The sequence below is a fragment of the Cryphonectria parasitica genome (genome assembly GCF_011745365.1).
Source record: "Cryphonectria parasitica EP155 unplaced genomic scaffold M406scaffold_1, whole genome shotgun sequence".
NCBI lineage: Eukaryota > Fungi > Ascomycota > Sordariomycetes > Diaporthales > Cryphonectriaceae > Cryphonectria > Cryphonectria parasitica.
Window position 1 is genome coordinate 1723031 of NW_024468909.1, and position 15731 is coordinate 1738761.

Below are 15731 nucleotides of genomic sequence, written 5' to 3' on the forward strand. Positions count from 1 at the left end.
GTGGGTGACCATTAGCGAATACCCGGTGTTGCATGTTTTTTGCTAGTCTTTTAGACCAATGCACTGTACTTTTTTCAGCTTATCCCGTGATAACTTCTTGTCCCTTCTTTCTTTTTCGCATCTTGTCGCTCCTTCCAATGGGAAGATCGGCCCCCGGCGAATCCAGTCACTTCGGTCAAGCATGCGGCCTCTGCAGAATAATGCACTACTATGTCAAGGCTCTTTGGAGGCAAGTTCTTTGATTTTATAATGAATTCCGATGAAGTGACTGAAGACCGATGTGTCTTTCAAGCGTTTTTCTTATGATCATTACTGGTACTATTATTTACGCCTGTAAACTACAGTGTCTTGCTGCAGAGGGTCCCACGAATCTTGACTGTTCAGCCCCAGGAGCTTGCTACGCTGCATGTCACTGTCATTATCGAGAGACGGAGACACGAGACCAGGAGAAGGGTATTGGTCTTTTCTTCTTGCAACCCTCCTTCTCGACCAGGAGCTGCAGGTCCTCGTAGTCGACTAGGCTGGTGATGTTGGGCTCCATCAGGGCCGGCTGGATGTTGGTCATCGAGCCGAGCTCCTACGTGTTCTGGGTGCCGACAGGCGCAAAGAACTGAAGAATGTCGCATATGGAGGGGTTCCGCGGCGGGCCTGACCAGGAGGTGCTCGTTGTGCCGTTACTGATACCACTGAGCGAATCTCGCACGAGTAGATGAAGGGAAGGTTCTGCATCAGACCGTCTCCTCTTTCGTCCCACTCGCCCGTCTCCTCATAGAACATGCCCATGACCAAGGCATAAATCCCCATCGCCGATTTTCGAGTTGAATTTCTAGGTCTTGTCCGTCGTGTTTGAGATGGCCTCTGAGATGCAGCTGCCCACTGAGGAGCTCCACTCGTCTCAAATAGGACATGTTGGGCGAATTGAATCACTCGAAGGCCAGCAACAGAACACGCAAAGTACCCTAGGTCATGAAACTGTACCCGTTGATGTTGCTTGCTGGCTCCATCACCCAATCTGTTGTTGAGCTTGCATCCTCGGCCATGAGGTACCGGCAAGTCACCCCAAGTCGCAAGCGAGAGTGTGATTATCAGCGAAGTTAACGCCATGTCTTACATATATGATGTCCTCCAGCATGATGATCATGTCTCAATGCAGCTGGCTGCTGACAGGGGACGATGTAGCTATGGTCTGTGCTGGTTAAGAAATTACCCGACAGTACCAAGACTCATTCATGAATATTCTTGCTGAAAGTCGTGGGGTTTCCATCTGCATATGATAATTGCAGGCCGATTCAAATTCGCCATGATGTTCTCAATAAGTCGTTACAAAGAAGATGAAAGATGATATAGCTGTGTACAGACAGTGTTGCATCAAACCTTTTTGAAAGGATATTACAACTTCTCTTATGAGATGGGGGTCGACATCCAGCTCTGGAGACTTGAGAATCTGAGAAGCATTGATGGATATTCCTAGATTAGAAGGAACTCCATCTTGGAATCCCTACAGAAGGTGAGGCAGGAGGACACTTAGAGATGAAGTGATAAGTAAGCAAAGCCTTGTTACGCTGCAGGTACATAGTAGAGCCCGGACTATGGACAGGCAGGCAGGGCACCCCTGCCACTACCCCAGTAATGTTGGGGGTAACTACGTAGTAACCATAAAGCCTAAGATTGAATGGTTGATGGGCAAATCCAGAACCCGTCAACAACAACGAACGACATCAGCGCCTACAACTGTACTAAGACAGCCAGAGCAGGGGTCCCACATTTTACCAGCCACCAGAGTATCACTTCGTCCTCCTCCTTCCACCTTGTCTCGCCTTGCCTGCACGCACGGCCAGCTCAGGCAATGGTTTTTGGGGTAACGCAGATTTCTGTAAACTGCTTCTCTGTCCCTCCATTCTTGACTCTCAAGCAAACAATTGTTTTTGTTGTTTCTTGAGTACCCAGAAAGCTGTCCGAGAACTTTCAGTTTCTAGGGCCAGGACTTGGTGTCTCAAAGCTGACAAGCAGCTACACACCAACCATCCAATTACCCCGCCACGCCACAAGCTCTCACTTCACCTACACAGGCCAAGGCTCGTGGTTCCTGGGAGTTGCCATAGGAACCTGCAGCTCACCCAACCCACCACCATCACTTTCTCACTACTGTACATGCCAACTTTTTTTTTTCCCATTCTTCCCACCCTTGCCCCATAACCTTCTTTCCACACACGTGCGTTAAAGACATTTCATTCCAACCTTATTCATGATACTGGGCCGAGTTTCCGACCTTACGCAAATCGCTAGCCACACCGTTGCTTTCTATTCTGCTGGCTGCTGCTCCTTGCTGCTGCAACTGGTAGATTGTACTACGAAATTGACGTACACGCTCAATCAAAGGGAGACAGACTGCTGAGCCCTCGACGCGAGCTGTCGTCGGCGACCCGCCATCATGGCGCCGCTGGACGACATGTCCGCGCCAGGCACGGCAACCTACGACTCGGATACCATGAATGTGGGCGATGGCACATGGGACTTCACCAAGAATGACTTTCTCTTGCCCAACCTGCAGGGTCTGAACTTGGCGACCACGCAGTACAATGGTAGGTTATGATACCCCGTCGTGTCTCCAGGGGAATCTCTCGTATCCAGGTAGTATTTCAAGGAAATCAATCGCTAACAGGGAGCTCCTCGCTCTACACGACTTGCAGGCATGGGCAACCGTTTCTCAACCATGCCACAGTACCACTCGCTCATCAAGGCCCACGGTGTAATAGCGACCATCGTCTTTCTCTTCATCGTCCCGGCTGCCATCTTCTACGCTCGTTTCTACACTCGGAGGCCAGGCTCTGCCATACGGTACCACGCATATCTTCAGATCCTCGCCGTACTCCTGACGACAGTCGTCTTCATCCTCGGCTGGTTCGCCGTCGGGCCGAATCGAAGCTTGACGAATCCCCATCATGGCATTGGTGTCGCGATATACACTCTCATCCTGTTGCAGATCATTGGTGGACGACTCATCAAGAACATCAGGGGTCGCTCCCTGCGTGTTATGCTGCACCATTGGTTCGGACGAACGATTGCCCTGCTCGGGATGGCACAGGTTCCGTTGGGTCTGGCCCTATATGGGTCGCCCTTGTATACCTTTGTGCTGTACGCCGTCTGGATGACCGTCCTGCTGGTTCTATACTTCATCTTCAGCTACCGAGCATGGGACCGCCCAGAATATGTCGTTCGCGACGGTCGATCCGAGGTCACACGATCCGAGCGCTATGAACGAAAGTCGAGTGGAGGCGCATCTCGGTGGCTGGGCCCGCTCGCGGCTGGTGGCGGCCTGTGGGCACTGATGCGAGGCCGAAAGGCAGAGAGGGCCCATAGCAGGGAGAGGAGTCGCAGTCGGTCACGCACGTCGAGACTGCGGAGTCGCAGCCGCGCGCCAGAGGTGATCCCGTCACGACGCGAGAGCTATGTTGATGAGGAGAAATATTCTGAACGGTACAGTGAAAGACCCAAGAAGAAGAGCGGCGGAGGAGGTGGCGGCTTTACGGACAGGCTTATGGGGCTTGGCGCCGGTCTTGGTGCGGGTGCCCTCCTCGGGCGTTTCATGGGCAGAAGAGATCGAGGTGCCGAGGATGAGGAGTACTCGGCGGTCGCGCCAGACACTCCCAATAGGAGACGCAACTCGAGGTCCCACGGGAGGCATGGCGGCACAGTCGTGACGGACTACAGTGATGACTACGACGATGACTACCGCAGGGATTCACGAAGATCGCCACTGCTTCCAGGCCCTGGCCGTCCATCAACGATGGCAGCAGCCATCAGCGCAGCCGAGGCGCGCCCAGGGACCTCGAGGCCGGCGAGACCACTGAGCTCGCACCACCATGGCGAGTCGCGAATTGGCGCCAGCACCCTGGACTCGGACTACTCGTCGTACGTCAGCCCCTCGAGGGCCCCTCAGAGAGAACGCCGTGACAGCCATGCTGTCGAGAAAGGTCTGCTGGCCGGTATGGGCCTCGGATGGTTCACCAAGAAGATGAAAGACCGAAGGGATCGGAAAGAGGAAGAGCGATTGAGGGTCGAAGAGGACGAGAGGCGGGCCGGACTGCACGAGGCAAGATACACCGGGGACGGGTATGAACCCAGCACACCACCACGGAGGAGAGACTCACGACGTGCTTCTATCCGTCCGACCCCACCAGGCAGGGCGGGAACACAGGCGTCTCACATGTCGGAGGACTCGTCGTCGCTTATTGAGCCGCGTCCGCTGTCAGGATACGACGCGACCTATGGGCCTCCCCTCACCGCAGACTACCAGCAGCAACAGTACCGCTCACCACCACCACCGGCATCTGTGCCGCCACCAGTTGGACAGTATGCGCAGCATACTACTTCAGCGCCCTCCATTGTCCCAGGTGCCCCTCCCGTCCCAGGTGCCCCCCCTGTGCCGGGCGCTCCTCCTGTCCCAGTGGCAGTGCCAGTGGGCGAGGCCAACAGGTCCCGCTCCAGGTCCCAGTCGAGACATAGCCTCCTCGAGCCGGCAGCGATGCCAGTGATGCCAGATGACCCGCGAGGCATACTCGCAAGGAGTTCTGAGAGCGATTCGTACTTTTCGCGGTCCGAGAGGAGAAGATCAGAGAGCCGGCTCAGGGCAGGCGAGGCGGCGGCGGCGGCAGCGGCGGCGTCTGCCGATGTCCTGGCCGCAGAACAAGAGGCGCAGAGACGTACAGAGGGGGGAGGGAGCGGGTCTCGAGGCAAGACGCCACCGGTTGCGGTCAAGGTCAAGGTGCACGACGACAAGGACCGCAACGTGACTCTGCGGCGACTCACCGAGGAAGAGGCCTTGGCAGCGCGACGAGCCCGAAGACACCGTGCGGACTCGGTCAGCAGCATGTCCGGCAGTGAGGTGGCCTCAGGCTCCCGATCACGATACAGACGCGATACGAGCCGACGTCGGGCAGCGGAGGAGGCTGCCGAGAGCACGGTGGAGCCACTGTCGCCGCCACAGGCTTCGTTTGCAGGCGGCAGGCGACCTAAAGACTCAGCCTACTACTCGGGACTATCACCAGTAGGCGGGCCAGTGGGTGGCCAGCCCGCAGCCGGGGCGACCGTGTCGAGCCTGGCCAGCCTCCAGAGTCCTGGTAGCCACGGGACCTGGAGCGGGATGAGCCCGATCGGTACGCCTGGAGCGCCTGGCCCTAGTGAGGCGAGCGCAACGGCCTCGGCGGCGGAAAGGAGAAGGCGGCGCAGATTGGAGAGGAGGAACGAGAGGCCTGCGGCGACCGGGACGGTGGACTTTACGTAATTGCTTCTTGTCTCGCCATTGGCTTTTTGTTTTGTTTTGCATGAGGCAGGATCTTATGGAGTCCTTTCCTGCCGGGGCGTTGAAAGAGTCATTTGGGGAGTAATTAAAGACATCTCAGAGGGCGAGGGCTCTCGATACGAAAGACATTGCTGGCTGTTTTTGCGTTGTTTCTGTTTCGTTCCTCGTTCTTCGTTCTTCGTTCTTCGTTTTCATATATACCCTGCGGAAGGGTGCATACTTTCGCAACAATTTGGGGATCCGGGACAAGTTTCTTCTTTCATGTCTTCTAGATGATTCTTATGAAAAGGTGTTCATGTCATGAGGAGAAAAGATCACATTATAACTACTTGCCCAAATCGAAAGGTCTTGGGAGGGAAAACGTAGTGGGTCTATTTGTGGCTGAAGAAGTACCATGTACCCATGTATCTTGGACTGCATGTGCTATGTATTACGTCTGGTTGGTTCGTTTGCCGGCCGGGGGCGCTTGCAGGGATCATGCCTTGAAGCTGTGTTCCCCGTCATCAAACATTTGGGAAATTTCTCGGTCTGAACAGCCGCAACGCCCATAATTCATCTTCGTCAACTTCTACTCCTTCTTTTTTCTGTCTGTCTTTTTTTTTTTCCTTTCTTCCCACTAAATACAATCACGCGTACTGCATCTCAATGACAGGAACGCTGTGAGGGCAATGAAAGTGTCTTGTCATTCTCGAGCCGGCATCTGCGCCTGAGCCTTGCTGGTGAAAAGAAGAAAGAAAAAAAGAGAAAGAGCGAGAGAGACATTTGGAAGATTCTCGTTTCGAGATCATCCCCAGTTCAACTTGTCTGCTTCCTCGCACTCGAAGTCTCTTAGAGTCATTCGTTCACTCACCTAAACTCACTCACTCTCATTTTCTAACTCTCTACACACACTCGTCGACTTTTCTACAGCAACCATGACGACCATTGCTCATGGTCAGTACCCGCAGCGGCGGCCAAATGGGCTGTGGCGCGGCACGTCTGCCATGATCATGGGCCTCACTACGACCCTCTCGAAAGGGTTTCTGAGCGGGTTGAATAACCTGGAGGTGATTGGTCTGGACAACTTTGTCGAGCTGTTGGAGAGTAGATCTGATCCGTATGAGAGGCAGAGAGGTCTCATCACAGGTACGTATGAATGACGAGGAGCCTAGACAACTCTTCTTCCAACCTTTTCGACATATGGCAGGAGACGGACCGTCCTAACAAGTCATCTCTTCTCTCATCTTGGCTCATCTGCAGTCAGCAATCATGTATCAGTGTAAGTAATAGGAGGATCATTGAAGCCATGCCCACCTTCTTCAGTGTAATTGTGATCACTCACTCACTCACTCTTCTCACTCTCACACAGGATGGACGATCCACTCATATGGGGCGTGCTCCCCCTCCGCCTCGCCTTCCAGCCCTGGACCCTCCGCTGGGGGCTCGGCGCCCACGACATCTGCTTCAAAAATAGGGCCTTCGCGACCTTCTTCACCCTGGGCCAGGTCGTGCCCATCCACCGCAGCTGGCACTCGACCCACGCAGGCCTCTTCCAGCCGTCCATGACCCAGGCCATCCGCCTGCTATCCGCCTATCCCTTCAAGACCCTGAAAGAGCACCAGGCCGTGGCTCCGCCGCAGCCCAAGACGGTCACCGTGCAATCGCTCCTGGCCGACCTCCGCGACCCTTTCACTGAGGGCGGGCTCACCTACTCCACCACGGGCCACGACGTGCACACGGCGCCCTCTGCTTTCCTGTCGAATCGCCACGCGTGGGTGCACGTCTTTCCCGAGGGCCTGGTCCACCAGCACCCGGAGCGGCAGATGCGCTACTTCAAGTGGGGGGTGTCCCGGTTGATCCTTGAGGCAGAGCCCATGCCCGACGTCGTGCCCATGTTCATCGACGGCACGTGCGAGGTTATGCACGAGGACAGGGGGTGGCCGAGGTTCATCCCCCGAGCGGGCAAGGACGTAAGGGTCGCGTTCGGCGACAAGCTGGACATGGAGCACACGTTTGGGGACCTGCGGCGGAGGTGGAAGGGGCTCGTCAAGAAAGAGGCCGAGAAGCGAGACGCAGACATCAGAGCGGCTGAGGACGAGATTGAGAGGGCCACGAGGCTGTCGGACAAGACGGTCGCCGCGGGCAAGCAGGCAGGCCGGCACGGCATAGTCGCCGCGAGGTCTCAGCCGCCGAGCGGCGTGAGGAAAGCGCCGGATGTCCTGCGGATTGGCGAGCTTACGGACGAGCTCAAGTACAACAAGGAAGCGCAGGAGATCCGGATCGAGGTCGCCAGGAGGGTAAGGGACGAGGTGGTCAAGCTTCGGAGGAGCCTAGGCTACCCGGACGAGGACCCCAGTTTCGGGCTGGCGGAGACATGGGCGAAAGATCCCAAAAATACGAAGAAGAGTCCCGTCGACGGAAGCATCGAGAAGCCCAGCACATAAGAAAAGAAGACAAAAGCTAAAGAAAGAGAGCGACTGATTATTAATGTTTACCAACTTATAGACTTCCAACCAAGTCGACGACACAAGGTCCTTCGTCCCAAGGTTGAAAAGGAAATAGAAAACATACAACAATAGAACATTCCAACCACCAGCAGCAATCGGTGACCACACCACCCAATCCTCAATTTCACCTTCACCTATTTTAAAGCTCAGACAAAGCTACCATCATCCCAAGAGCAACCATCAGCCCAACCACACCCGAAACAACCCAGCCAAGCAGACCGCCTCTCGCGCCCGCCATCCCAAACACCTGCGTCATAGGCCTCACCGCAGCAGCCGCCGCCGCCGAAGTGGACGAGCTCGACGCCGCCCCGCTGCCCGTCTCAGACGAGTACTGCGTGCTGCTCCCCACCGTCGTCTCGATCGTGGAGCCGCCGCTGGTGATGGTGCTCACAACAGGGACGGTGCTCACGGGCGTCGAGCTGCCGCTTCCCCCTCCGCCGGTGCCGGTCTCGGTGCCACTTCCGCCAGAGGATGCCGTATCGGCGGTGGTGCTGCCGCCGCCACTGCCGCCCGCCACGCCTCCTCCTGATGCTGTCTCTGTGGACGTCCCGTTGTCGGCGGTGCCGGTGCTGCCGGTGCTGTCGTCGCCGGCGTACATGGTGGACGATCCGACTGTCGTCTCCATGGTCGAGCCGTCCATGATGGTCTCGGTGGAGATGATGGGGATTGTCGATATGGGCATGCCCGTCTGTGAAGCAGTGTCGGCGCCGCTGCCGGAGCCACCGACAATGCCAGCACCGGCAGCAACAGCAGTCCCGGACGAGTCGCCCCCGCCCGAGGTAGCAGCAGTTCCTGTCTCTGTGGCTGTGTCTTGTCCTCCTCCTCCTTCTCCTCCTCCTTCGCCTGTGGCTGTGGCTGTGGCAGCGCTGCTTTCGAAGCCTGTGGAGAAGATGCCTATGTCGGTGAGCGTGGTGGTAACTGAAGCTGTGGCTTGGGCTTTTTTATTCTCTTTGTCAGTTTGCAGTACGAGGAAAGTAGAAAGAGAGGGTGATGGGGAGGGGGAGGAGAAAGAAAAGAAACTCACCAGACTGGCAATAGCTCAGGGCATACGAGGCGATCTGACTAAGGTCTGTCCCCTCGGGGCACGACTCGCTCGAGCAGTCGCGGATGCCATAGGCGAACTCGACATGGGAGCAGAGGCAGGCGGGGTCAGAGTCGGGACAGTCGTAGGCTGGGCCGCCGCTGATGAGGGCGTTGATGCAGAATTGCTTGTTGGGGGGGGGGGAATGAGGAGTTAGGACAGGATGTTTCACGGTAGATAAGATACAAGGGGACTTTTAAGAGGACAAAATATAGAAAGCAGGATAGTTGTACAAGCATTGGAGTTTGGAGAGGACGAGGAGTTATATACAGAGCAGTAGCAAATGGGGGCGAGGCAGTAATTTGATCAAAAGAGCTATGAGGCCAGTGAAGAAGCAAAAAGACATCACATCTCAAATTTGTAGCAAGCTGATTTCTTGGAATGTTTGGTGCAGCAAAGGGGGAAAAGACAACCTGACAATCAATTCCAACGTAAAATCATGCAAGAAAGACTCACGCCGCACTGTGGTAGGTCGCTAAGACTTTGTGCCGTGACAGCAGCGACAGCCAGAGCGACGAGGTTAAGGATGTATGATTGCATGTTGAATGATCAGATGTCCCCTTCTTCTGTTGTTGGAAAGACTTGAGTAATTCCTCGATCCTTCCACGAAGGCTGGAGTGGAGGGAAGATGGGAAAGTAGTGACATCTCATGCCTCAATGTTCCATACTTTGAGGTCCCAAGCTTTGTATATTAAGGCGAGCGTACTTCGTCATGAAGACCGGATGAGCAGCAGCAGCAACAACACGCCGATGACGATGATGAACACTGTTTCCGGCATTCTGACAATGTCTCAAGTCGGGTTTTTTGGTTTGCTAAATTAGACTGAATACCTGAGTAAGTAATGAATGTAAGTCATTTCTCTGCTGTTGTTGGAGAAAGCGGCTCTCTCCGTTGAGGATTTGTGGGGGAGAGAGAACAGGGCCTTTGTCACGCAGCACAAAGAGAAGACTGCTTGCGTGCTACTATGATGAAGAATGATATCCATTTTTTTAAATCAAAATATTTGAGTAGTAATCCAATGACCCTATCATAATAAGTAAAGAGGCCGAGGGATCTCTCCCATTCCCGCCCCCGCATTGGAGCTTGTGGTAGTTAGTAGCATAATAACTGATTGATGACAGTCAAATCCACCATGTTAACCTGCTGTTTTCCTGGCCTCTTGTGGCATTTGCTATCATGTCATTCAAGCCTGTATGTGTTGTAACTTGGTTATGTGACAGTCATTTTTTACTTTATTTTTTTTGAGTGAGAGAGAGTAGTTTGTTTTGGTTTGTAGCTGTTGTCCATACAATCAGTGATATCCCCATTGGATTCTACACACTTCCCTTGCCCTCATAAACGAAGCCTTTCCCCCCTCTCACCATCAACTCCCTCCCAGTGGATAGAGAGAAAACACAACAACTTCCCACAATCCATGTGTGTACAGCATGCCAAAGGCAAGGCAGAGGGAAAATTCGGAAAACGATAAAACATAAGCACTTACACAGCATATAATAGCTGAGCCTACCAACAGGCTAGGGATTTTTGAACCCCGACGTCCCTACACACCTTTCCCCTTCCCAACGCCCCCCCCCCCCCAAAACTCCTCGCCAAAATTAACAACGATAAATCAAAGAAAAGAAAGTAAATGGCTCAATGTGAACCATCCACAACAAATTTCTGGACCTCTCACAAAAGAAGAAATCCCATTCCAATGTCCTCACTCGCCCTTCCTCCCCACTCACACCTTGGCCCCTTCTCCAGGCCAACTTAGTTAGGGCCTCCCTCCCCCATCCGCCATCGCCCTATGGTTCCTAGACACCTCCGCCAGGGACCGAGCATGCAGCATGCCCAGGTCCTGCCAGGCTGTGTCCATGATCGCCACGGCCCAGCGCCAGACCTCGAGCGGTACGCCCGGCGCACACGCCGCCGTCTGCAGGTGGAACATGAGGTGCGGGATGCCCACGGCCCCGGCCCCGGCCCCCCCGTGCGTCTGGATGGCGTCGAGGTGCGCCCAGGTCAGGCTGGGATGCTTGTAGTGCGTGGGCACTGAGGTGCACACGTCGACGGCCAGGCGGTATATGGTTTGTTGGATGGTGCGGCGGGTCTGTCGGGCTGGGGAGGACATCTCATCTCCTGTTGTTGTTGCTGTTGCTGCTGCCGCTGCTCCGGCTTCTATTCCTGCTGCTGCCGCTGATATGGGGTACAGGGCTGTGAGTTCAAGTAGGGTCTGGTTGGTGAGGATGCGAGCCCAGCGGTAGTGGCTCCATACGCGCGATGTCCATATGTCGGCGTAGCGGTGGTAGGCGTTGCGGAAGACGGCATCGGGCGGGAAGGATAGTCTTGCTCGTCCTTCTTCTCTTTCCTCCTCTCCTGTGCACGTCCTGTAGGCCCACTTGCCCGGTTTCGAGGCCTCCCACCGTGCCAGGGCCTCGTCAACGGCCAGCACCTGCTGCAGTAGGTCGGTGGTGCTCGCGTGGCCGTCGGTGTAGGCGGTCCAGCGCACCTTGGCGTTGAGGCCCGTGAAGCGCCAGAGTATGTAGATGAGGGAAACGGCCGGCTGCTCGTCTTCTGGGAGGAAGCCTGTGGAGATGGCGTCGCGGATGGGCTCGAAGAATCTCTTGGGCATAGGGCTGCCACTTTGGATGCAGGGGTAGAGCTTTATTTTAGAGTTTGTCAGTCTTTGTCTTTTTCATCCATGTCAAGTCTTAAGTAGTAAAAATAAGAAGAGGGAAAGAAGATGAAAAGGGAGAGACTCACCAGAGAATAACAGAGCTGCAGGATCCCCCTGGTCCCGTTGGCCACCACAGACCGGATGGGAAACACCGTCTTGAGGAGGGCCAAGCAGCCCATGAGGTGTACTCTTGTGTTCTCGTGGGACTCATGCGGCATATGGACACACTAGAATAGACGAAAGAAGAACAAAACAATATCAGCTTAGACTTAATCGGTGGGAAGGGGTTTTGTAAGTCGTAAGGAGGTAAGGAGGAAGAATGTCTCCCCCAAAAGGCTTACCTGGTACAGCGCAAGCATGATCGTCGTTCTGACGGCCGTGTCCAGATTCTTCACAGGATCCCGCAACACCTCACTAGTCGACCGTAACGCCTCGCCATATTTGACCCTGGACAGGTGTTGCATGCCTCGATCCCCGTTCCGGTTTCCCAACGCAGCCAGGCCAAGGGCAGCCATGGTGGCCTGCGCCGAAGGGTGGTCGAACCACGGCAGCCCGCTCAGCTCCTTTGGGTTCCTGACTTCATCTGGGTAGCCCAGGAGGTAGTGGTGCGCGTAGAAGGACACGCCCAGTTCCGAAGGGGGCGTAATCATCTTTCGGTAGGGTCCAGGCTCCAGTCTCTCGAGGTGGTTGACGAGGGCTGGTGGTGCGAGGGCAGGTGAGGGAGTTTGGTCTTTTCTTCTTGTTCTTGTTGTACTTGTAGCTGCTGTTGTGATTGTGGTTGTGGGGGATGCAGAAGATATGACTGAGGAGGGAGGCGTCGGCATCGATGCTGGTTCTGGTCCTGAGTTTACTACTTCCTTCTCCTTGCTTGCCGTCTTGGAACCGCTGGAAGAAGAAGACAACGACGACATTCCTTCTAATGATGATGACGATGATGAAGACTCGTCGACTCCCCATGAGGCACGCGCCCTCTTCTCCACCTTGCCCGTCTCATCTCTGAACATCAATGAGAGCTGGTCCCGATAGCCCGGACACGTTCTCGAAAGACGAACACATTGTGTACACTCGGGCTGTTTCTTGTCGCACTAGAAGAAAAGAGGACAAAAAAAGAATCGTTAGAAACACTGAAGACCGAGGCAAGAAACGAATAAAAAATAAAGGTCCATGACCAGTCTCTTCTTCAAGAGGGTTTACATATAGAGAGAGCAAGAAAATTAAGAGAAGCCGGGGAGTGAGGGACGATAATCTCGAACAGTTCATGTACTCAAAGTCGGATTGATTTGTGCAGTGGAGGCAAGTTCTTATGTTAAAGAAGAGATAATGGAGCCTCGGGGAATACGATAGAGACGAAATCCAGCATACATACCTTGATACGGCGTTTGCGGCATGATAAACAGCCTAGCGAGGCCTTCCCACAATATACCATGTTCCAAAAATATACGAGAAATAAATCGTGGAGATCGATTGATCCTTTCCTCTGTGTGTGTTTCTCTCTCCCTCTCTCTCTCTCTGTGTGTGTGTGTGTATGTGTGTGGGAAATCCGATGCGTACTTTTAGGCCACCACTCTCGTGTGGAGGGGCCAGTATTAGAACAGGGTAAAGAATGAAAAAAAAGATTTTAAAAAAAACAAATAATATGACTAATAAGGTGTCCCCAAAAGGAAATAAATCGTGGTAGGAAGGGGGAACAAGGTAGGGACGGCCTTTGCCTTGGGCCTCGCCTTGCCTTACTATGCCTCCCGTATAGTTCGTGGAGGGCCTATACCGAGGTCCTTTCTCTTCTGCGGTTTTCTGCTGCTGGTGGTGCTGGTGGTGGTTGTCAGACCGCTTCGAGAATGGACTGGTTGCCCCAGCTCTGGACGAGATGGGCGCGGGAATGGGTCAGGGTCAGGGGAGAAAGAGGAGGAGGAGGAGGAGGAGGAGGAGGGAGAGAGGGAAGTGGGGTCGGTTAGGTCGGGGAGTTCAAATAAGGCAAGTGGTCTAGGAGGAAAGCAACAGTTTTGTGCATGCGTGTGTGAAGTTAAGGTGTTGAATAGGGTAGCAAGCAGTAGTGTACTATGTATGAGAGGGTGTAGGTATGCACGCACGGCGGAACTAAACCATAAGGGATATTGTGAAAACTCAGGGTGAAGGAGGTTGCTGAAGGACCACGGTTGTATCATTCATTTTTTCCCCCCCGAGGGAATTACAACTTGGGCCCGGGTTGTGGGGGGGGGGGGGAGGGCTACAGTGGTTTGCCTGTGCCGCATAACGCAATGGAAAGGTCCCCATCGTGGATCTGCTGGGTGTGGGCCGGGCCGGATAAGAAAGACAAACAAAAAATTGAGGCGAGTGAGGTGAGATGACGATGAGATAGATGAGGTTACAGTAATTGAATTCACTTACCTGCGGGAGCAAAGTGCTTGATTGGATGACCGACTGACTGACCGGTGAGCCGAGAAGGAATCGTGACACACCAGACCAGAGGGCGAAGGGGGTACAACAGCTCCTCCGTCAGGGCTCCTAACCCGGTCAAGAGCAAGATTCACAATCCAGACGAAAAGCCAACTCGAACCAGATGCTTTGTGGTGGTGGTGTGGTACTTTTTAGTGGCTGTGCAGAACTTGAGCCGATGATGAGGAGTGTGTGTAATTTTAAGAAGGGATCAAATCAGACGCTCAGACTGGTGTTGTGTGGCCGGCAACAGAATAAAAGAGAAGCGGATACCGACATGGCAGCGGAGGGGTTGGAGAACAATAAAGCGGTTCAAAAAATAAAAAGAGGAAGGAAGAAAAGAGACGGAGAGAAGGAGTGAGTGGCACAGGGCTCCTTTGTCACTTCCGCTGAAGGGGGTCAATCTCCCCTCCCTAGGTCATCTGCTCAGTTCGTTGTCGAGAGGAAACTGGACACTGGATACTTTGCGTATTTAGCCAGGTGAGGCTCAGCCAGGTTCCTTTTGATGAGAATACGGGGGAACCTTGGGGTGAGCGAGGGTGAAGGGATGGATGGATGGATGGATGAATGGATAGACTGGACGAAACCCTGGGTTTGTGGAGATTATCGAAATGGAACTGTGGAGGAGGAGGGATAAGAAGACTGAACTGCTTGGTATGGTAACAGTACTTACAGGACAGGATTGCGAGTTGGCGTCGTGTCGCACGTGTCCAGGAGGGAAGGAGAGAGATAGCTTGTAAAGAGACGAGACAGTGAGAGATCTCAGTCGTATGCTCCACTCAAAAAGCCCATGCATGTCCACTACTATAGTACATGCCCACAGACTGTGATCCATGACCTTAGCTGCAGGTGTATCCGTGCGGTGCTACTCATGTACTTACTGTACTGATGTGCTTCCGTTCCGAGGTTCCCCCAGCGAGTAAAAATCAAAAATAAAATAATAACAAGAGATACGCACACACAAAGAGGTAAAACGGTGCAGGGAACCCCCCTCCACCTCATCATCACCAGCCCTTTACGAGCATTGGGAATGGGCAGTGGGGGGGGGGGGCATGGCGATCAGATGTGTACTGTAAGTAATGATATAATGGCATATCGGGGGCTACTGTACGTTTAGTCAAAGCTTATGGGGTACCGAACAACCCGCGTTGAAATCGCAATGGGCTTCCGCAGGGGGGTGGCGGCCCAAGGTCCAGGTTCAGGTCCAGGCTCTAGGCTCTAAGCTCCAGGTCCAGCAGGTCAGGTACATGACAGTTAGGGCCCGTTAGGCCGTGGAGCCCTGTCACCCCTCTGTCAGGTACTACGTGATGTGGTGGTACCCGCTGTTCCAAACCCCTGACTTGACTGTTCCGCTGCACGCCGAGCACGACCCCGTGGACACACACGCTGTACAGGTCTGTACATAGTAGTACAACAACCACAAAAACAATATCTATCATCCCGATGGGAGTGTGCACAGCACCGCATCTCGTTGGATGGTCCCGGCGAGACAGAACGAATACTGCACTCTAGCATTCAATTTTTCCCCTTTTATTCTTATTCTTAACATCTCATCATCTTCTATCTTTTTGTCCTCCCCGTCCAATACATATAATCACTCTATCCAATTTGCCGTTGCATTTGTCATCTACCTCGGCGGCCCGCCCCTCTTCCAATACTACCATAGTACACTCGTCAAGAACGGCTTTGGACCTGTCACCTGCATATCCCACTCCTTGTTTCATGCGGTAACTCTACCACCAATCTGTCTGATCATTGATCGCCAATTCTCGTCT

The 15731-nt window shown here is 54.0% G+C and overlaps 3 protein-coding genes across 3 annotated transcripts; 2 read left to right on the forward strand and 1 right to left on the reverse strand.

The window, feature by feature from the left end:
* The first annotated feature begins 4862 nt into the window (after window positions 1-4862).
* On the forward strand, window positions 4863-5549 carry M406DRAFT_320092 (uncharacterized protein). The gene has a single exon (XM_040919348.1). It carries the CDS (start codon window positions 4871-4873, stop codon window positions 5282-5284), a length of 414 nt encoding a protein of 137 aa, XP_040780858.1. The 5' UTR covers window positions 4863-4870; the 3' UTR covers window positions 5285-5549.
* A 409-nt stretch (window positions 5550-5958) lies between these two features.
* On the forward strand, window positions 5959-8519 carry M406DRAFT_284375 (uncharacterized protein). The gene is made up of 4 exons (XM_040918561.1): window positions 5959-6427; window positions 6542-6560; window positions 6651-7400; window positions 7485-8519. Exons 1-4 carry the CDS (start codon window positions 6217-6219, stop codon window positions 7723-7725), a joined length of 1221 nt encoding a protein of 406 aa, XP_040780859.1. The 5' UTR covers window positions 5959-6216; the 3' UTR covers window positions 7726-8519.
* A 1598-nt stretch (window positions 8520-10117) lies between these two features.
* Window positions 10118-12949, reverse strand: M406DRAFT_270895 (uncharacterized protein; the record flags this gene model as incomplete). Its single annotated transcript, XM_040918094.1, has 5 exons — window positions 10118-11508; window positions 11610-11750; window positions 11865-12386; window positions 12474-12608; window positions 12890-12949. The coding sequence occupies 5 exons, from the start codon at window positions 12947-12949 to the stop codon at window positions 10624-10626; spliced, it is 1743 nt and encodes a 580-aa protein (XP_040780860.1). The 3' UTR covers window positions 10118-10623.
* Between the last annotated feature and the right edge of the window lie 2782 nt (window positions 12950-15731).

Excerpts from the sequence above, each read along its gene's own strand:
- M406DRAFT_320092 (XM_040919348.1), top strand. The coding sequence starts at position 4,871 with ATGTCCGGCAGTGAGGTGGCCTCAGGCTCCCGATCACGATACAGACGC.
- M406DRAFT_284375 (XM_040918561.1), top strand. The coding sequence starts at position 6,217 with ATGACGACCATTGCTCATGGTCAGTACCCGCAGCGGCGGCCAAATGGG. Across the intron at positions 7,401-7,484 it reads ATTGAGAGGGCCACGAGGCT|GAAAGCGCCGGATGTCCTGC; the intron begins GTCGGACAAGAC and ends GAGCGGCGTGAG.